Here is a 21,872-nt window from a genome sequence, read left to right as displayed (position 1 = left end):
TTAATATATTCCATTAATTCAGCAGGGAATGGTTCTTCCTGCAGTGAATGAAGTGTTTTCGCTGTTCTGGGGGTGGCTTCCAGCTCTGTGCCTTTGGTCCTGGTCCATTAAGAGTCCAAAGGAGGGAATGGGCAGCAATGTCTGAAGCGTCAAAGGCTATCAGGAGACCAGGCTCCACCTGTGAGGGACCCTCCATCATCCCATAGAGCCTGGTCTCCAGATGCCTTCTCTCCCTCGCTGGAGCCCTTTGCGTGGCTTGGGTTTTATTCACTTTCCCAAATAAGAGTTTCCAGCCATGAAACCCATGGACCAGGAGGAAGTCCATGGAGAGACTCCACTGATATTCTGTGGTTTTGTCCCTCTGCTTTCCCAATGGCCGTGTCTCCTGTTGAGAGGAGAGAGGAGACCTCCGTGTGCCTTCAGAGGAGAACTGATGGAGAATGATTCATGAAATCTGGCTTTCCACCTCAGCTGCCTCCTTCAGAAAACCTTCCTCCTTTTCCTATGGGCAGTCAGTACTTTTCCGGATGGGCAGAGCCTGGCCATCTTTCTGGGGGTGCTTTGAATGTGATTTTCCTGCTTCTTGGCAGGGGGTTGGACTGGATAGCCCATGAGGTCTCTTCCAACTCTACGATTCTATGATTCTTTGCCTTTTATCTGGCTAGCAGCACTTCAATGCACTTATTTTGTGTTAGGTATTAAAATATTTCTCCCCTTTTCTACATCATTGGGACCTCAGACTGGAATACCGAAAATCAGTTGAAAACAATTTACAATAGAGAATAAGTTAAGCAGATTAAATGAATATTAAAGTGAGTAAAATGAATATTAAGTGAGTTAAAACCATCCACCTGTATAGATTTGGAAGACTAGAGTTTGACCCCTGTAGCTTTAATACAAAGTCATGCTGTCAATTGCATCCAGAAGGCTTTCAATGAGCTCTAGTATTATTTTCTCAACACCAAAGGTCTAAGGTTAAAAAGAAGTCCAAGCTGAGATCCTCTGACAATAGCTAGCTTTGTCTTCCATTGGTGATCTTTTCAGCAAGGGACAAGGCAGAACTTGTAGGGCTGAGGGACATTGCTCAAGCTACTCAGCCGAGGCATGATGTCGATGTCCTTGGGGTCCGTGAGGGGCTTCAGCTTGAAGTTCTGGAGAATGGAAGTGAGGAACAGGAAGAGCTCCATGCGGGCCAGGCCTTCCCCTGCGCAGATCCGTTTGCCTGCAAGGAGACCAAGGAGACATGGAGAAGGGGGTCATAAAGGGAGCTGTAGGATGCCCTCAACAGAGTGCAGTCTACAGACCAATGGAAGCAGCAGACACATTCTGTTCTTTTTCAGTCAGCTCTGCTCTCCTGGCATCCTATGTTCAGTTCAGGACACCACAGAATATCGGCAAGCTGGACCTACCTACAGAAGGGCACTCAAGATGGTCAAAGGTCTGGAAACCAAGCTTCTGAGGAGCAACCTAAGAGATCTGGATGTTGGAAAATGTCATCCTGTACTACTTAAGTCTCTATGGTTAGATAAGAAGCCTAGAAAAGGGTTAGGGACACCTTCCCCAGTTCTATGCATGCTCTGACTAGGCTTTACTATTGTTTCCTCCTTCCTGTCCTATTTAGGTCAACCCACCCTTTGATGCTTTAGAAATGTGATCTCTCCTAGGGCTTTGACGCAACTTCCCCAATTGGGCCTTTGGAATGTTTATGGCCCTAGAGAAGAAGCGACCCACGAGGCTTGGTCGCCATTCCTGCTTCCTGCTTTATTTCAGAGAGAAGATGCATTTCTTCTACTAGTCAAGATGTAGCTATCTATGCCTTTGTTATTTTGATCCGTCTATGTGTATTAGAACAGGATAGATTAGCTAGTTAGCTCCAAACCTTTTCTATCCACCAATTGATTTCTTTTTACCTCAATAAATACTTTTAAACTTTAAAGCTAACTTTGCATTCCTTTGCCTTCCTGAAGACACAGAGGCCTTCCAAAACTCACACCGTGTAAGTCTTACCACTGCATTCTTCTCTGCTATTTTAATGGGGATTTACCTCATAAAGAGGGTGATTAGAGCTTAATGGCTCTTCAATTCCCAACACTGGGCACGTTTAGCTTGGAGAAGAGAAGCCTGAGAGGTGAGGTGATTGAGCCAACTTCAAATATGTGAAAGAAGACTATGGGAAAGATGGGGCAAGTGTCTTTGCTGCTGCTCCAGAGACTAAGACGTGAACTATTTGATGACATTTACAAAGATTGCATTTAAACAGTTAGAAGAACTCTTTGAGGGCACAACTTGGCAAATAGTAATGTCTATGCATGGACCTTTCACCCCTAGAGATTTCTAAATAGAGTGCTATGTTTGCGTATTCCCTGTTGCCTCTGTTAGAGATAAGATTCAATGAGTCTATGTTTGTAAATGTTCTTCTCAATCAACTCAACAAATCTCAAGAACTCCCATGGGACAGCAGAGAAGGACTTGCAAGAGACCTTCCATCATTGAGTGTAAAAGAAAGGTCCAGCATTGGCTTGGTCACCATGGCTGCACGGCATCATGGTCAATGGCTCCAAGTGGGGTTGGAAAGAGCCAATCAGCTCTCTCCAGCCTGAAGCATTCTGCATCTCACAGCCCTGTTGCGGTCCAATGGGGGCCACAGCAGGGCAGGCCACGCTCCTGTTTCTGCAGCAATGGATGACCTAGGAAAACAAAAAGAGCCACTCAACCAGGTGTTTCTTCCCAAAGTGTGAAAAGGGGGGGGGGCTTACCTGCTGAAAAGGGCACAAAGTAGTCACTCTTCCTGAAGGTCCCATCCTCATTCAAGAAGTGCCCTGGGTCAAACTCTGTGGGGTTGGGAAATTCCTTGCTATCATGCAGCACTGAGCTCAGAACAGGAACTATTGTGGTGCCCTGTGGAGAGTAAAGGATGTGATGAGATAATCATGGAAATATCTAGACTTTAGTCTAGATGTGGTTGTATGGGTTTTTGATCAGACCGTAGCCTAGCCTTTGATCTAGATACAAGTTCATGGATTTTAGGAGTCACAGAGTGGCTACCTGACCAGATAAAATTAGTTCTCAATTTCATTCATGCGGAATTTGCAGGAGATTTCATTAAAATTGGTGTCAAACCCAGCAATGCACTTTGGGGATCTATTCCAGTATCATGGCTTTCTTCTGGAGACAATAACATCTGGAAGGAGAAGCAGAGAACTCACTTTCGGGATGACATATCCTCTGAACGGTGTGTCTTTGTCCACGGTATGCGGGACGCCGAGTGGGACGAGAGAGACGAACCTCTGGATCTCGTGGAGGACGGCGTCCGTATAAGGCATCTGTCCGCGGTCAGCCATGCCGGGCATCCGGGAGCGGCCAACCACCCGGTCAATCTCCTCCTGCACTTTCTCTGCCAGGAGATGCAAGAGGCTCAATGTCAAGAAAGAAACATCCAGGAAACATCACAGAAATCATGGAAATTCTGGTTCATGGCAAGAGAGCAAGAAATGCCTTGGGAAGTTTGGACCCCAGATCAGTGTGAGTTGATTCCCACAGTCAGACAGCGGTTTCCATGTTTTGTGCAAATGACCATCAAAAGGGAGATGGAATTCAAACGTGGACCCATCCAATCCCAAATAGTGGGTAGTCATTCCCTTATCAACCCAGACATTCCCACCCAAATGTAAACTTCAGGTACTATTTATATATCTATTAGGGCTGTGCCATCAATAGAAAAAATGTTTCAGAACTCATTGCAAAATTAGGGGTGCTGGCATTTTGTTTCTAAAGTGTTTCTAAAGCACTGTTAGTGAAAATTTCGCTACGATAATGAGAGTAACAAAATTTCGTTCCTTTTTAGTTATAGTAATTGGGCATGTTGGGAAACTTCAGGTGCTTTTTTCTTCCTCATTTTTACATCCATTGGGATGAAACTTGCTACAGTTGTAGAACATAACCACCACTGTTAGCCCATGATGTTTTAGAATGTTTCACCTATCCATGGATTTTTAGGGAATTTTCAGTTTTTATAAACAACATTTTTTAAAAACTAAAAGAACAATCTCCTTGAATTTTCTATACAATGACACACGATAACAGAGGATCATTCCCCCCAGCTTTCAGAAATATTCATCCATCTACTGATTTTAATGATTTTTAAAAACTTAGCAAAAAGTTTTTTTAAAAAATGCAACAATGTTGAGTCTCTCTCTCATATTAACCAATAGTACTTCCATTGAGGAATTTCTTCCCAGCCCAGCACAGAGACTGGCTTCTGAGAAGTCTCGGTCCGTCCTCCTCTTTGCAGATTCGACCATTCATTGGAACACTGGTTGCTGCTGCGACGGAGGAACACACTTCTTCCTCTCCTGACTGGGGCCTCCTGATGCTGAGCAGAATTCTGGGAAAGTTCAGGGCAGGGCCGTTTGCATTCTCTGTCATAGGGCTCCTCGCCTTCCCAAACTACATTTCCCAGAAACCTGTGCTTTCTCTGTCTCTTTCCCAGCGAACTCTGCTTTCTCCCTGCTGCTTCCCTCTCCTCATGGCAAGAGGCCATACATTTAAAGAAGAAAGGCAGCCTTTTTGGCTTGGCTTGGCTTCCTTGCACTAAACATGAAACTGACTTTAGGAGGCTTCCGGGATTTACAAAATGCAAACAAAAATAGTATTCAGTAAATTTTGATTCCTACGTTTTTGTCAGGGGCCATGCCCACGTGTTGGATATTGCATCATAAGTATAAATTTAACAAATTTGACCTGACTTATAATGCATAGCGAGAAAATTGCACACCCCTAATGTTTATCTATCAAAAACCATTGAAAGAGTACTCTGGGGTTGAGGTATTAAGTCTTCAAATCTACATGTTTGGGATAATGCTAGTTAATGGGTTTAGTGTATTTTAATTTTGTTTTTATCACACTGTTACTATTTCATTGTTTTTAACTTTTCTATTGATCTTTTAAAGTTGCCTAGTGTGGAGCTGCCTTAAGTGCCCACAGGGAGAAAGATGAGATATAAATAAGGATGATGATGATGATGATGATGATGGTGATGGTGATATTTTCCAAAGTATTGGTTTTTTGTGACCATTTTGGTGGACAACTTCTTTTTGACCACTAGTCCTGATATTCCCTATTTCACTTTGACCCTTTTTCCCCTCCTGATCCCAAGTCTCCATGGGTTTCACACCATTTTAACTGCCATGGCTCCATGGCTCGTATTCTGGGGTTTGTACTTTGATGAGGAACTTTCAATTATCTGCTAGCAAACCCACATGGGCACTTTTTTTTGAATAACAAGGGAAGATAGTTAGTCCCTCAACAAACAGCCAGTATCAGGATTCCATACTTATCGGATCTGTCATGGTTGAGAGGCTGTCAAACTGACCCATAATGGAGAAATGCCCCAGGTGCTCCAGGGATGTGGAGAAGGCCTTCATTCTTCTTGATGCCACTGATGCCCCAGCTGCCTCCCTTGATACTCCACAAAGAGTTGATTTGTTTAGGAAAAAATACTCCCAGATAGCCATGAGCAGCATTAGCGCATAAACACCTTTCTCCTAAGCCTCCAAAGATGTGAAAACCAACGGAGCAGTCCAGAATTAGCCATCTCCAGGACCTATTTTCAGGCCAAATGTGTTGGATCAGAACTTGCCTTGGTCACATCAACCTAGAGAAGCTGAGAGCCAAGAACCTGATAGAAGCAGTTGGCCTGGAGAGACCCCATCTCTTTTACCTTCAATCTCTGGGTATTTTTGGAGGATCAAAAGCCCGTATCGGAGCGTAGTGCTGGTCGTTTCAGTTCCTGCACCAAACAAGTCCAGGCTGCAGGTGATCAGGTTCTCCATGGTGAACTCGGAGGCCTCGTTGTGCTTCTCCTGGTGATACACATGGTCCCATCAGAGAAGTCAGGCATTCACTGCTCTATAGGAAATGGCAACTGAACCCCAGAGCAGATGCCCCGGGGTCTTGAAGAGACTGAGATTCTAAAAGTGTGAATTGTTTTCTCAAAATGTTTTGAGAATCGGTTAAAGAGGAGGGAGTAGAAAGAGTGAAGGAGGTGGAAAAGATAGTGTTGCCAGGCCAAGTGTGTGAAAGGTTGTCTGAACTTGTCCGAATGTGTCTCCCACTATGGCCCACCACGTGATTTAAGATCTTCAGGCAGGGACGAGAAACAGGGCCTTTTCGGTGGTGGCCCCCCACCTAAAGAATGCCCTCCCAAGTGAAATCAGGCAGGCTCCCTTCTTCCTTTCCTTTCAAAGAGAAGTTAAGATTTGGCTATGGGATCAGGCTTTCGAATAACAGTGGCAGCATTAACTACACAATATGGTTCAGGTTGAAATTGACAGACCTGGTTTTGGACTCGGAAAGCGTCTAAATATTTATATGTCTATTTATGGATGTTTTTAATGTAATTTAATTTTAAATTGAATTGAAATATTATTGTAACTGTTATATATGTGTTTCATATTGTAAGCCATATTGAGTCCCCGTACTGGGTGAGAAGGGCAGGGTAGAAATGCTGTAATAAATAAATAAATAAAGGTGAAGAAAGATCAGAAATGACCTGGAAAAGATGGGAAAGGGAAGTACAGGGAAACTGTTTTGGAAGAGAGAGGTGCTGAATTGAAGGATTGAGATGGGAGGGAAAAAGTGAAGGAAAGGGGGAAAGGTTTGGTTTGTGAGTACTCTGGTCAACTACAAAACCCATGATGCAGATAAGTCTAATGTGGTGCTCTTTTTATTGCACCCACCCCTTAGTGTTATTCTGCAGATTAAACTATTGTATTTTAAATCTCCTTATCTCTAGTGTCTGCTTGGATATAGAACAGGGGTCCTCAAACTTATTGAGCAGAGGGACGATCCACAATCCTTCAGACTGTTGAGGGGCCAAATGATCATTTGAAAAAAAAAATACAAACAAATTCCTATGCACACTGCACGTGTTTTATTTACAGTGCAAAACAACAACAATGAAAGAACAATACAATATTTAAAAATAAAAACAATTTTAACCAATATAAACCTATCAGGATTTCAATGGGAAATGTGGGCCTGCTTCTGGCTGATGATATAGTCAAGTTAATTAGGATTGTTGTTGTTGTGTGCCTTGAAGTCTAAAACTAGGGGCGGGGGCCAGGTAAATGACCTTGGAGGGCCGCATCCGGCCCCTGGGCCTTAGTTTTGGGACCCCTAATATTTATTTTTATTTATTTATTTCCAATATTTCTACCCCGCCCTTCACCCCAAGGGGACTTTAGTATAGATACTAAAGCTTTTTTGGGCCCTGATCCTCAACCATCTGTTCCCACTTGGTGCCTTCTGTGTGTGCCCCTCTTACCTGATCCATTTTGATGAAGAAGCAATCGATGAAGTCCCGCGGGGAGTTGGGGTCCAGAGTCGCCCTGTGCTCCTTGGCTTCCTCCAAAACAAACTCCTCGGATCGGAGGCTCCCGGACACTATTTGGTGATGAGGCCCAGGGATCCACTCCATTAGGGTAGGGAACATGTTGGCGAACTAGAAGACCAAAGGCCACATAGAGGGGTCCCTGTCAGGCAGGTGGCCCCGTTCCTTTGCTTTCATGGATCTCTGGGGAAGAGGCGAGCTCCTCCGTCAGCACGGCAGGAATTGACTCTGCATCCCAAAGGCCAACGGGGTGCAAAAGGAACAAGGAACCCCTCAGAACACCACACGTAGGCCCCACCAGGTTTTGTCATGGCTCTGCCCTGAGTTAGAATCATAGTGTTGGAAGGGAACCCAAGGGCCAACTAGTCTTACCACTTCCTCACATTGAGAGGGGAAAGCATGTGTGATTATATAAGAGTAGATAATCGCCCTTCTTATATAGTCAGCAGTCCTGTTTCACGTTTGGCCTCCCCATCACACATACTCACACATTGAAACTTAAGAGGAGGACATACATTCATAACAAGGTCAGTATTAGTTTTTTGCTTTTCACCAGGAGAAACAACCGTATTCAAAAACCAACAGATACCTTGCCCTAGCCAAAGCCCCTTACATTAAAGGAGACTCAAACTAGTTTAAAACCATTGGTTTCTATGGGATCCTATGGTTCTGCATCAAACCTCATAGGATAGACAAGACAGCCATCCAGGTTAAAAATCATTGCTTTCCTTGGGATCATATGGTTCTGCATCAAAGCCCATGGGATACAAGAGACTGCTGATGGTTGGGATGAGCTTTGTGCCTCTCTCTGCTTGAAAAGAGGCTGAAGTGTCTTACGACTGGGAAATTTCTCAATGTGATAAGGTGGTAATATGATATGAGCCATTCTTTCCACCACATTTTTTAAAAAGGTGAAATACAAAGATAAACGGAAAGAAGTGGAAAAGGGGAGAAATCACCAAAGAAGAATTCAAACGTATAGCCAACACCTGTAGGGAAACGGTTCGCAAGGCTAAAGCGCAAAATGAGCTCAGGCTTGCCAGGGACATAAAAAACAACAAAAAAGGCTTTTTTGCTTACGTTGGTAGAAAAAGGAAGAAAAAGGAGGCGATAGGGCCTCTGCGAGGAGAAGATGGGGTGATGGCGACAGGGGATAGGGAAAAGGCAGAACTGCTCAATGCCTTCTTTGCCTCGGTCTTCTCAGAAAAAGAAAGCCATCTTCAACCTCAGCAACATGGAATGGACAAAGGATTGGGGGAAATCCAACCCCAAATAGGGAAACAAGTTGTCCAGGAACACCTGGCCTCTCGAAACGAATTCCCCAGGGCCAGATCAGCTACATTCAAGAGTATTGAAGGAACTAGCTGAGGTTATTTCAGAACCATTGACAATCATATTTGAGAGTTCTTGGAGAACAGGAGAAGTCCCAGAAGATTGGAGGAATATGGTCCCTATCTTCAAGAAGGGAAAAAAGAACGACCCAAACAATTACCGTCCGGTCAGCCTCACGTCAATACCAGGCAAGATTCTGGAAAAGATCATCAAGGAAGTGGTCTGCGAACACTTAGAAACAAATGCGGTCATTGCTAATAGTCAACACGGATTTACCAAAAACAAGTCATGCCAGACTAATCTGATCTCTTTTTTCGACAGAGAAGTGACAAGTGTAGTGCCGCAGGGCTCCGTCCTGGGCCCGGTTCTGTTCAACATCTTTATTAACGACTTAGACGAAGGGTTAGAAGGCACGATCATCAAGTTTGCAGACGACACAAAACTGGGAGGGATAGCTAACACTCCAGAAGACAGGAGCAGAATTCAAAACGATCTTGACAGACTAGAGAGATGGACTGAAAATAACAAAATGAAGTTCAACAGGGACAAATGCAAGATACTTCACTTCGGCAGAAAAAATGGAAATCAAAGATACAGATTGGGGAACGATGCCTGGCTAGACAGCAGTACGTGTGAAAAAGATCTTGGAATCCTCGTGGACAACAAGTTAAACATGAGCCTACAATGTGATGCAGCAGCTAAAAAAGCCAATGGGATTCTGTCCTGCATCAATAGGGGAATAGCGTCTAGATCCAGGGAAGTCCTGCTCCCCCTTATTCTATTCTGCCTTGGTCAGACCACACCTGGAATCACACTGTGTCCAATTTTGGGCACCGCAGTTGAAGGGAGATGTTGACAAGCTGGAAAGTGTTCAGAGGAGGGAAACTAAAATGATCAAGGGTCTGGAGAACAAGCCCTATGAGGAGAGGCTTAAAGAACTGGACATGTTTAGGCTGCAGAAGAGAAGGCTGAGAGGAGACATGATCGCCATGTACAAATACGTGAAGGGAAGTCATAGGGAGGAGGGAGCAAGCTTGTTTTCTGCTGCCCTGCAGACTAGGACACGGAACAATGGCTTCAAACTACAGGAAAGGAGATTCCACCTGAACATCAGGAAGAACTTCCTCACTGTGAGAAGGGCTGTTCGACAGTGGAACTCTCTGCCCCGGACTGTGGTGGAGGCTCCTTCTTTGGAGGCTTTTAAGCAGAGGCTGGATGGCCATCTGTTGGGGGTGCTTTGAATGTGATTTCCTGCTTCTTGGCAGGGGGATGGACTGGATGGCCCATGAGGTCTCTTCCAACTCTACTATTCTATGATTCTATGTAAGGAACACTAAACAAAGTGGAACATGCCCATGCCTTTGTGGATATGGAATCTCTTGTTGGGGTGAAGGACCATTTTGTCAGTTTTAATCCATCTGCTGATGCTTCCTTGTCACCCTGTAAAGGCTCTTTCCCCCAGGATCCATTACATCTTCATGTCATATTTTTCCTCAACTGGCAACATTTAGTTGCTAAGTGTCAGATGACAGGGAACTGCTCACCCCTATCCCTCCCAAATCAGTTGCATGTACATGAACAGGGGCACAAAACATGCTAAATAAATATATTTTTCATGCAATAAGTCTTAAAGAACAAAGGCCTACCTGTGCCCAAGCAGAGTTAAAAATCTCAAAGTTCTCATTCATTAAGTTCATCATGGCTTGAAATTTCTTGTCCTTGTAATCGTAGCGCTTTCCAAAGACAATGGAGCAGATGACATTGGAGGTGGCACAGCTGAACAGGTAATGTGGGTCAAAGGGCTGCTCTGGAAGGACAAATGCATAGAATCTTCAACATCCTGATGGGAAACTCCAGGACTCTGGATGGGCCACCTGACTGGAAGAAAAAATCCTAACCCTCATGCATGGGGAAACCCTGTAAATAGAAGGATCCTAACACTAAGATGCACACAAGACACCCGGGAGGAAATGCCTGGAAAGTCTCATGGAGGTACTGGTCAGGATGGACACAGAATCTGCTTACGTTTTGTGTTGCGGAATTGCTCCAGGAGATACTGGGCTTCCTCATGGATCCTCTCCTCGATGCTCTTCTTCCCCATCCCAAAGTTGCGGAGGGTGGTCAAGGCAAAGCGCCGGAGCTGCTTCCATCTCTCCCCGTTGCTGAATATGATCCCTGGAAAAGAGGAAGACAAGAGGCTGCATTGGAAGAGCAGGCTAGATCAAGGTGAGAAAGAATGGCAGAAGAAGCATGGATCCCCACTGCTTTCTCTTTAGACTGGTGGCCTGAGGGACTCTGCTGTCTTTCAGCCAATTTCTCTGTGTTTAGTGGACCCTTTTATCTCTTTCTGGTCACCTGGACTTCCCATCTGGTCAATCATGGTCAAGTCCAAATAGGCATCCCTATCCCACTGAATCACTCTTAAGTACTGGAATCCCCGTTTGTTAATATAGGGGAGAACAAGAAGCACCCTGTTAGTCTATTTGTTAACTGCAATACATATACAAATCTGTAATGGGCATTTCATCTGCCAATACCAACAACTGAGTGCCTCTTACTCTAGAGTAAGAATTAGAACTTGCTTCCTTGCCTTGGAAAGAGTGTGTACGTGTGTAGTGCGCAGGCCCAGAAAGTGCACGTAGCTGCCAGTTCTTACAACTGAGTGACGCTTACTCTAGAGTAAGAATTAGAACTTGCTTCCTTGCCTTGGAAAGAGTGTGTGTGTGTAGTGCGCAGGCCCAGAAAGTGCACGTACCTGCCAGTTCTTACAACTGAGTGACGCTTACTCTAGAGTAAGAATTAGAACTTGCTTCCTTGCCTTGGAAAGAGTGTGTGTGTGTAGTGCGCAGGCCCAGAAAGTGCACGTACCTGCCAGTTCTTACAACTGAGTGACGCTTACTCTAGAGTAAGAATTAGAACTTGCTTCCTTGCCTTGGAAAGAGTGTGTGTGTGTAGTGCGCAGGCCCAGAAAGTGCACGTACCTGCCAGTTCTTACAACTGAGTGACGCTTACTCTAGAGTAAGAATTAGAACTTGCTTCCTTGCCTTGGAAAGAGTGTGTGTGTGTAGTGCGCAGGCCCAGAAAGTGCACGTACCTGCCAGTTCTTACAACTGAGTGCCTCTTACTCTAGAGTAAGAATTAGAACTTGCTTCCTTGCCTTGGAAAGAGTGTGTGTGTAGTGCGCAGGCCCAGAAAGTGCACGTACCTGCCAGTTCTTACAACTGAGTGCCTCTTACTCTAGAGTAAGAATTAGAACTTGCTTCCTTGCCTTGGAAAGAGTGTGTGTGTAGTGCGCAGGCCCAGAAAGTGCACGTACCTGCCAGTTCTTACAACTGAGTGACTCTTACTCTAGAGTAAGAATTAGAACTTGCTTCCTTGCCTTGGAAAGAGTGTGTGTGTAGTGCGCAGGCCCAGAAAGTGCACGTACCTGCCAGTTCTTACAACTGAGTGACGCTTACTCTAGAGTAAGAATTAGAACTTGCTTCCTTGCCTTGGAAAGAGTGTGTGTGTAGTGCGCAGGCCCAGAAAGTGCACGTACCTGCCAGTTCTTACAACTGAGTGACTCTTACTCTAGAGTAAGAATTAGAACTTGCTTCCTTGCCTTGGAAAGAGTGTGTGTGTGTAGTGCGCAGGCCCAGAAAGTGCACGTACCTGCCAGTTCTTACAACTGAGTGACGCTTACTCTAGAGTAAGAATTAGAACTTGCTTCCTTGCCTTGGAAAGAGTGTGTGTGTGTAGTGCGCAGGCCCAGAAAGTGCACGTACCTGCCAGTTCTTACAACTGAGTGCCTCTTACTCTAGAGTAAGAATTAGAACTTGCTTCCTTGCCTTGGAAAGAGTGTGTGTGTGTAGTGCGCAGGCCCAGAAAGTGCACGTACCTGCCAGTTCTTACAACTGAGTGCCTCTTACTCTAGAGTAAGAATTAGAACTTGCTTCCTTGCCTTGGAAAGAGTGTGTACGTGTGTAGTGCGCAGGCCCAGAAAGTGCACGTACCTGCCAGTTCTTACAACTGAGTGACTCTTACTCTAGAGTAAAAATCAGAACTTGCCTCTTACTCTAGAGTAAGAATTAGAACTTGCCTCTTTGCCTTGGAAAGAGAGAATATGTGTGGTGTGCAGGCCCAGAAATAATGTGCCTGCCAGTGCCTGCAGCCAAGCGCCTCCTCTAGAGTAGAAATAGCAGGTAAGAAGTACCTCCTTAAAGTGCACGGGAAGAGGAGCCTGGCAAGCCCACCCCATAATGGGCTGATAGAAAATGGATCTTTCATCACCCCAGATACAAAACAGATATCTGCCCTCCTGATTTTGGGAGGCTCCGAAAAAACGGATTGGGGTCCCCACCAAAAGCTGGGACATAAAACAGGTCAAGGTTTACCCTAAATGCACCACCCTATTCCCCAGCCTTCTGTCCCAATGCTCTGGTTCACCCCAAAAACACACATGTTGCAGAAGTGGCAAGATATGGGGCCATCCCACCTGCCCCACCTACAATTGAGAAATTGGCCCTGCATACCTTTGCCTTTGTTGGTTTTCTCCATCAAATGTATTTTCCCCCTGAATGCAAATTCATTGCCCCGGTCCAGCAAGGCTTCTTTGATGGCCTCATAGCCATGGAGTACCACGGCGGGAGCCATCCCAAAATAAAGGGTAAACACAGGGCCATACTTCTCACTCATCTGGGGGGAGACAAAGAAAGAGGCACATCGCTTGAACAGTAGGGCACCAGATTCGGAAATGAATGAATGCCTCATGCTGCAAGAAGACAACAGAGGAGAGAGAGAGAGAGAGCTCTGCATGCGTTGCTTTCTCTACCTGCATGGAAATGCAAGCCTGGAAAATATGGGTATGATTTCCACAAGTGCAAACAATAGCTACAACGTGTTGTCGAAGGCTTTCATGGCCGGGATCACAGGGTTGTTGTATGTCTTTCAGGCTGTGTGGCCATGTTCCAGAAGCATTCTCTCCTGACGTTTCGCCCACATCTATGGCAGGCATCCTCACAACCTCTGAGGATGCCTGCCATAGATGTGGGCGAAACGTCAGGAGAGAATGCTTCTGGAACATGGCCACACAGCCCGAAAGACATACAACAACCCAATAGCTACAACCCTGTGTTGTACACAAGTAGAGCAAGATATTTATGGAGGAGTGTACAAAAACTCAGCAAACATTCAATGCCGGAACATAAAATACACTATACATTGCATTGGGCCTGCATTGCCAAGGTGAGCAAGGGTCATGTTTGCTCCTTACATAACTCACCACCCTCACTGGAAGGTTTGTGAGATGTTGATCTATATAAATACAGGCCATAAACTCCCACCTTCTCTGTGGGGCAAAGATCCCAGGGAATGTCTGTTCACATGCATGGGATCTATGCAAGAAGACCGGCCTAACTCCATCAACAAAGAACACCATCCTATCTTTTGGTGGAAACCACGTGAGTTCTACGGACCTTCACCCGGCATTTATTTTTTCCATTCGGATTGTCTATGTATTTTGTAAATTGCAAACTGCCTTGAAAACCTTGGGCACTGCCTAGGATAGAGTTCCTTAAGTCATCAAGCAAGCCAACACAGAAATGCTATGCCCTGTGATGCCTATGGGGCAGGCCATGGGGTGCCAGGTGAGTCCTTTGCTTGACTTGAGTAACTCCAGCAAAAACAGCTGAGGGCCCTTCCATGTGTCTCAACTGGATGGAGAGCCCTGGGTTTGCAGCCCAGAGAGGGGCGTTTCAAACCCTCAGCCAGAGAGATCTAGTGCCTCCCCAGACTACAAAGCCAGGGATTCCTCAGGATGCAGCCATAGCATTGGATTGAAATTCTCGTGCTGAACTTGTTCAATGTGACACTTTGGATTCTTGGGAAACCATCTCACTTGCATGACCCTGTCCCACCACCAAACCTGAATTTGCATCATGGAAAGGATCCTGTGTCCTTCTATCTGTCTTCTCCCTTTCCCTCCTCTGTATTTTCCTTATTGAATGGTAGGTTGTAAGAACCTAGGAGTCCTGCAATGGCATCCCAGGTAACCTCTTATGAAATTAAGGGAAGTACAGTAGGACTGCACGTCATGCAGGAGACCTATTCCAGACCTCTTCACATAGTATCATTTTGCCTTGTAGGAAGACCTAGTTTTATTATCTGAAATAAATGATGTCTAGGAGTACTCGCTGCTTTGATTCTGATGTTGTTGTGTGTTTTCCAGGCTGTATGGCCATGTTCCAGAAGTATTCTCTCCTGATGTTTCACCCACATCTGTGGCAGGCATCCTCACAACCTCTGCCCGGAAGACACACAACAACCCTGTGATCCCAGCCATGAAAGCCTTCGATAACACATGCTTTGAATCTTCTTTGGGAGAGATAAAGTGGAGTATAAATAAATACAACAACAACAACAACAATAAGGATGCTATAGAATCACACTGGAGGAGGGAGAGAATGCCCAGGAAGTGTTCTCTCTGGGTCTCCAGTGCAGTTCTGTGGCAGGACTTCTTGCAGAAACTAGAATCACACAGAAGCCCCAGTGGAAACACTTCTCTTGGCACTGCTCCATGCTCCTACCCAGTTCTATGGCCTTCAAAGCTCAAACCATGTTCAAAGAGCTCGCATAATATGATCCCTCATGGCACACATTGCCCTCTAATAAAGGAAGGGCAGCCTTCCTTCCTTCCTTCCTTCCTTCCTTCCTTCCTTCCTTCCTTCCTTCCTTCCTTCCTTCCTTCCTTCCTCCCGCCCGCCCGCCCTCCCTCACTGACCTTCTGGAGAACCTGATCCAGGTGGTGGGTCTTGAGCTGCAGGGCGTTCCCAATGATGGGCAGTGGGGTGGGGCCGGGGGGCATCTTGCCCTTCTGCCGGGCCCCACTTTTCCAGATGGCAGAGAGCAGGAGGCAGGAGAGGCAGGTGAGGAGGAGGACGGTGGACATCCCCAGGGGCTCCATCCCGGCCTCCAGAAGCAAGGCCTTGCAAGACTGGCCCAGAATCAGAGACAGGGAAGACTGGGAGTTAGCTCACTCCACTGCAAAGCATGGGGATGGTCAAAGTTAACCAATGGACAGTCTGAAATAAAAAAAATATCCACATCATTTAGTTTAATCATTGCATAATGTCACTTGTTCCTTATCAGTTGGCAATGAACATGTTTGCACTTTGCTCTGAGCTCTTTTTTCAGGCAATTAATTTCATTGAATCATAGAATCATAGAGTTCACATCTTGTTCAACACCCCACCATGCAGGAAAAGCACAATCAAAGCATCCCCAACAGATGGCCATCCAGCCCCTGTTTAAAAGCCTCCAAAGAAGGAGGAGTGTCCACCACTCCTCTTAAGGGAAAGCTTCATGAGAACCACCACTCCTCTTGATGTTCCTCCAGCAACAGCACGGGTGTCCCTCTGGGCAGCTAAACCTGGCAATTTCAACTGGATGGCCCCCCACGAGGGTCTTCCTTTCTCCAGGGGCAAACAAAGAAGGGGCAACTTGGAAGTCCCTGAACAGACTCAGAAGTGGAGTGGGCAGATCCAAAGACAACCTGACAAAATGGCACTACCTGGAGGAATCCTCCACCTTGTGTGACTGCGGAGCAGAACAAACAACTCTGCATATGTATGCTTGCCCACAATGTCCTGCCTCATGTATGGAGGAGGAGTTGTTTAGAGCTATGGACAATGCGGTCGCTGTTGCCTGCTTTTGGTCTAAAACTATTTAGCTTCTTGTGATTCCTTTTAAAAACTTATTTATTATGCAAGCTTTTGAAACAAAATGAATTAAAAAAAATTGAATTCTGATCCTGTCCTGAAAATGGAGTGGACCGAGGAAGAGGTTGAACCCCTTGCAGAAAAAGGCAGCCAGGATCTCTGCAGCACCTTCAAGCCTCTCGCAGGCTGAGGGGGAACAGTGGGCCTTTCCCCACAGCCCTATATCCCAGAATACCAAGGCAGAAAGTCCCACATTATCTGAGTGTGGGCTCAGATGACCCAGTTCAAAGCAGATTTTGTGGGATTTTCTGCCTTGGTATTCTGGGATATAGGGCTGTGGGGAAGGGCCCAGCGAGAGCAAAAACAATGTCAAATCTTTAAGTACACCAACTTCACCAGGTGCATGGAACATGATACACAATGTCTATGAGAATGAATGCCTGTGCATGCAAAAATGCACATCGACCATGAATGGGGTGGACGGGGAAGCCTACCAGGGGCACCCTTGGCCTGCCAGGCTCCGCTGAGAATCCTGTAAGTCTCCAAAGGCCCCTAAAGTGAGGAGACCCTCCTCTTGAGACTGGGCTTTGCTGGTAAGGCTTGGCAAGGCTCCTGCTTCCACCCTTGTTCCCTCCCTCTGCCCCACATTGCCTTTCTCCTGTTTCTTTCCTCTCCTCCTTTCTGCAAGTCGTAAGTCGTGCCCTACCTCCTTTCTGTATGGCCTCCACAGTTCCCTTTCCTTGGCAGGAGCCAGACCCTTTGCTTCGGAGCAAGTTGGCGGCAGACGGACTGTGATAGAGTGAGTGTGCAAAGGAAGGAGAGCAAAAGAATGCAAGGAAAGAAGGAAGGAAGATAGAAAGAAAGAAGAGCCAAATGAGAGGTGCAGAGGCATCCCTTCTGGACGCTGGAAAGGTCACGCGAGGACAAGAGGAAACTAATCCAGAGAAGGCGGAGAGCAAGAGGACGAGAGAGAAAGCCTTCTTTCAGCCTTCCCTCCTCCTCCGCTGGCTCCTCTCCGCTGAAGCGCTTCCACTTTGCAGAGAGGCCTCTCTGGCCGGAGCGTTTGCAGTCCACCAAGGACCATAAAGAAAAGGCTTCAGGTCCTGGATTGAGTTCGCTCAGAAGGGAGCCATTGAAGTGAAATTAAAATAAATGGGCTATTTCCAGCAAGGAAAGTGTTTTGTCTGCAACAATTGGTTCTATTGCAGATAATGCAATAATGTAGCAATTATGGCAATAATGTACACTCTCGGCAACAACGAAGCAATGCAATTATTAGAGTTGTGGACTAAATTTGAAAATAATTATTTTTAATTTGTTTTTTAAAAGTGGGGGCAAGTGGGCCTCCCTAAAGGTCTTCCTGGCCTCCTCCCATGTATTTCCTGCCACAAATACAGGCAAGGTGCATTGGTCAACAAGGGCTGGGTCTCACATCGTGGTGCTTTTAAGATTCCTGTGTTTAGCTTAAGCGGTGTTTGCAGGAGAACACACTGACAGGGACAAGGAAACCCCTGATCAAGGAACTGTATCTAAGACTGGCTCAGGTACCCGGCGATGCCCAAGTGAATATTATTAAATCATTGTTTGTTTTTGCATGTTTGAATGGTCCCATTACAAAATGTATAACAATGTGGGTGAATTACAGCACCCATCATCCTGGGTTTATTCCTCCAAAACACTGTAAGTATTCAACATTGGTCTTGTTGGGTATGCATGCCACATTTGATCCAGATCCATCATTGGTTGGCTTCACAGTGTTTTTTGAATGTGGGTGAACTACAGATCCCAAAGTGTGGCTCAATCCTTCCCAAACCACACCAGTATTTAAACTTGACCACGATGTGTATGCATGCCAAGTCTGATCCAGTTCCATCATTGATTGAGTTCACAGTGCTCCCTGGATGGAAGTGAACTATAAATCCTGAAATTCAGGATCAATTCCTCCCCCCCCCCCCCAAAAAAAAAAAATCCCCCTGCCAGTATTCAGAGATGGTCATGCTGGATATGCATGCCAAGTTTGGTCCAGAATTGTTGTCAGTTGGGTTCACAACACTCTCTGAATGGGAGCGAACTGCAACTCCCACAAATAAAGGCCAATTACCTCCAAACTCTGCCAGTATTCAAAGTTGGCCATGTTCAATATGTGTGCTGAGTGTGGTCCAGATCCATCAATGTTCGGGCAAACAGTGCTCTCTGGATTCAGGTGAACTATAACTCCCAAAATACAAGGCCAGTTCCCCCTAAACATGACCAGTATTCAGAGCTGGTCGTGTTGGGTATGTGTGCCAAGTTTGGCCCAGATCCATCATTGGTTAGGTTCCCAGGGCACTTTGTATGTGGGTGAAATATAAATATAAATATAAATCCCAAAATTCAAGGTCAATTCCATGCAAACCCAATCAGTATTTTCTTACATACAAACCCACAAACATACATACACAAAAACATATCTATATATAAAAAAGGGTAATGAAATTTCAGCCTAGGACAAAACAACAAAACTACACATCCCAGAAACACTAAACTGGGCTGCACAACCCCTCATCCATGCCTCTACGTTCATACAACAAAAATCCTAATTAGAGGGAGAGGAATAATTGTTTTTATCCAATTGCTGCCAGTTAGAAGGCTAAGCTCCGCCCACTTGGTCTCCTAGCAACCCACTCAGCCCAGGGGACAGGCAGAGTTAGGCCTCACTTAGGCCTCTTCCACACTGCCTATAAAATACAGATTATCTGATTTAAACTGGATTATATGGCAATGTAAAAGGGACCCCTGATGGCACAGTGTGTTAAAGCACTGAGCTGCTGAACTTGCGGACCAAAAGGTCCCAGGTTCCCAGGTTCAAATCCTGGGAGTGGAGTGAGCGCCCGCTGTTAGCCCCAGCTCCTGCCAACCTAGCAGTTTGAAAACATGCCAATGTGAGTAGATCAATAGGTACCGCTCCGGCAGCAATAAAACTTCCAGGCTTAGATAAAGACGTCTTATATAATGAGAGTTTCTCCTGCAATGCAAGCAAATATCAAAGCATGGCAACACCCATCATCCCACAGACATATGCATGTTATTGCAAGTACTGTGTACATACAGCAAATGAGGCATAAACACGGAAAGACTCAAATAAACATGGTGAGAACCTGCTCTGGGCACCATCCTTCCTTCTTAGAATCACAGAATGCCAAAGTTAGAAGAGACCCCAAGGGCTGTCCAACTCTTTCTGCCATTCAGAAAGGCACCACCCAAGCCTTCTCCACAGATGGCCATTTAGCCTCTATTTAAAATCCTTCAGAGAAGGAGGCACCACTTGACTCTGAGGCAAAAATTCCACTGTCAGGCAGCTCGTGTGAAGACAGAGATAATTGCCTTTTGGGAACACACAGAACTTGAGAAATGTAGTTTGGGAAGGGGAGCGGACCTATGCCAGAGAATTCAAAAGACTCTGCTTTAACTACATTTCCCAGTATGCATCAGAATGAGAATGTGCCAATCAGGAGAGGAAATTTATCCCCCCCCCAAACAGTTTCTTTTTCTGAAAACTTAAACTCTCTAAAATCAGTAGCTGTATTAGTATTTCTGAAAGTTGGGGAAAGATCCCCTGTTATCTTGTGTCATTGGACAGAAAATTCAAGGAGATTGCTTCTGTAGGGTTTTTTTAAATGAAGGATTTTTAAAAAAAAAATTGTTAAAATCAGTGGATCATCAAACTGTTCTGAAATTCATTGCAACAAGAGTGGGGAATGTGTTGTACCGCTGCAGTAAGTTTCATCACAATAGTTCTAAAAATGAGGGAGAGGGAAGCCCCTGAAGTTTCCCCACTGAAAGTGATGTTTTCCCTATTGTGCAATCATGACCACCATTAACAAAGTTGTAAAGATGCAACCACCAAAGACTCAGGGAGGAGACCTTTTACTTTTTTTTTCCCTTTCTTCTTCTTATTCACTTTAGATGGTAGCTTAACTTGGTTTATAATATATACGACAGAGGCTTCGATGTTGGAAAAACAAGAACAAGTTTATTCAGGCACAGAGCTTAGTGGTTACAATATTGTTTCTCCTTAGAGGTATTTATATTAATAGTTACAATACTAGAATGAGATGAGTCAAACTCTCTAAAGTGTCACTTCTTTCTCTGCTACTTTTAAACCGCAGTCACCCCTGTGATATACGATCACAGATTCTCTGTTCCTTATCAGGACACAGACTACTTTAAATAAGTCCCCAATCTTATTTTAAACCAACTCAAAATGACCAATTGAGTCTCCTCGATCCCATCAACCTAGGTTCAATCTTCCCTGTGCCTCATCAGAGCACAGACTGACTCTCTTTTTTAAACTCTGCACTTCTACAAAACAGCAGTTGGCTCCGCCTACTTCTCCATGGCAACCAGCCTCTGAGTGCTGAGAGGCAATAACGTAATACTTACCCTTTTAAAACACAAACACGCAATTAAACATGACATCTGTAAACCAAAAATTTGTACTTCATTACAAAAGTATTTATGAAGATTCGTAAGTTTAATTAAGTTCCGAAATTTCTACCCCCATAATTCAGAAAGAAGTTTAGAAATGAAGCGCCAGTGCCCACGACTTTGGAACACAGTTTAGAACAATTTTTAATGGATCACACATGTCTAATACCTAGTGACTGGCCATGCCAAGCATATGGATGCACCTCTCACCAGTCCTTAATGCAAAGAGGACAGAGATGCAACTCAAGAGCACTGGGAGGGCAGCACTCTGTCTGTGAAGGGACCTTCAAGGCTCTGGAGGCCGAGCGGTCAAGGACTAGAAGCAGATGCACCATATGCTGATGCTCCGGGAAAGAGAAGTGCTCCTCTCTTATCACTGTGAGCATGCATGCCTTTTCCTGGGAAGCCACTGCAGCAGGAGGGCCAGGCACATGGATTCTGCTGGCTTTCAAAGGTGTCACCATTAGTCTTTCTCCCAAAGGAAAGATTTACAGCAAGCAGCAACATCACTGCAAATGCATTGCAAGCAAAGCAGGACATTTGTCACCAGCCACAGTGTTGAATTTCCATTTTTCCTAGGTGTGCAATTCACACCCAGACATGGGTGATTTGTAAATTAAAATATTTGAATAGCCATTTTCAACTCATTAAATTGGGCATAGAGGATGGCAGGACAGAAATACTGGAACAATTCAATGTAAGTCATTGAATGGATAAATACATCACTGTTCCATATTAATATCCACAAGGGCGTTTTCACTGGGGCTCCCCTCTGATCGTGCCCAAATACCTTGGCTTCCACTCAGGAGGATCCAGTGGAGATACCCTCTTTCTCCCTGCTTGGATTTGTGGGTTTCCTCTTCACCCTCTTTCCTCCCAGGAAGCCAGAAAGAAAGCCATTCTGCTGCTTTAAAGGTTTCTGCTGCCAGGCCCTGCCGCAGTTCACGGAGGTTCAGCCCTGGCTATCCTCGTATCAGCTGCTCCTCCCT

General features: G+C 45.3%; 1 protein-coding gene across 3 annotated transcripts; it reads right to left on the bottom strand.

The window, feature by feature from the left end:
• Positions 1 to 856: 856 nt before the first annotated feature.
• On the bottom strand, positions 857 to 21,810 carry LOC100565059 (cytochrome P450 2C18). Of its 3 annotated transcripts, none has more exons than XM_008117023.3 (10): positions 21,674 to 21,810; positions 15,480 to 15,780; positions 13,234 to 13,396; positions 10,748 to 10,897; positions 10,369 to 10,529; positions 7,325 to 7,501; positions 5,720 to 5,861; positions 3,207 to 3,394; positions 2,757 to 2,898; positions 857 to 1,222 (listed from the first exon to the last, which is right to left on the bottom strand). In XM_008117023.3, the coding sequence occupies exons 2-10, from the start codon at positions 15,660 to 15,662 to the stop codon at positions 1,041 to 1,043; spliced, it is 1,488 nt and encodes a 495-aa protein (XP_008115230.2). In that variant the 5' UTR covers positions 15,663 to 15,780; positions 21,674 to 21,810; the 3' UTR covers positions 857 to 1,040. The 3 variants fall into 3 exon arrangements, with proteins under 3 accessions (XP_008115230.2, XP_003224957.2, XP_008115231.2); XM_003224909.4 differs by lacking the exon at positions 21,674 to 21,810 and adding an exon at positions 17,123 to 17,337; XM_008117024.3 differs by lacking the exon at positions 15,480 to 15,780 and having other exon boundaries at positions 21,674 to 21,804.
• Positions 21,811 to 21,872: the final 62 nt, after the last annotated feature.

Source organism: Anolis carolinensis, chromosome 1, assembly GCF_035594765.1.
Source record: "Anolis carolinensis isolate JA03-04 chromosome 1, rAnoCar3.1.pri, whole genome shotgun sequence".
NCBI classification, from domain to species: Eukaryota; Metazoa; Chordata; class Lepidosauria; order Squamata; family Dactyloidae; genus Anolis; species Anolis carolinensis.
Note: the sequence above shows the minus strand (reverse complement) of the source record. Positions and strands in the feature narration are given on the sequence as shown.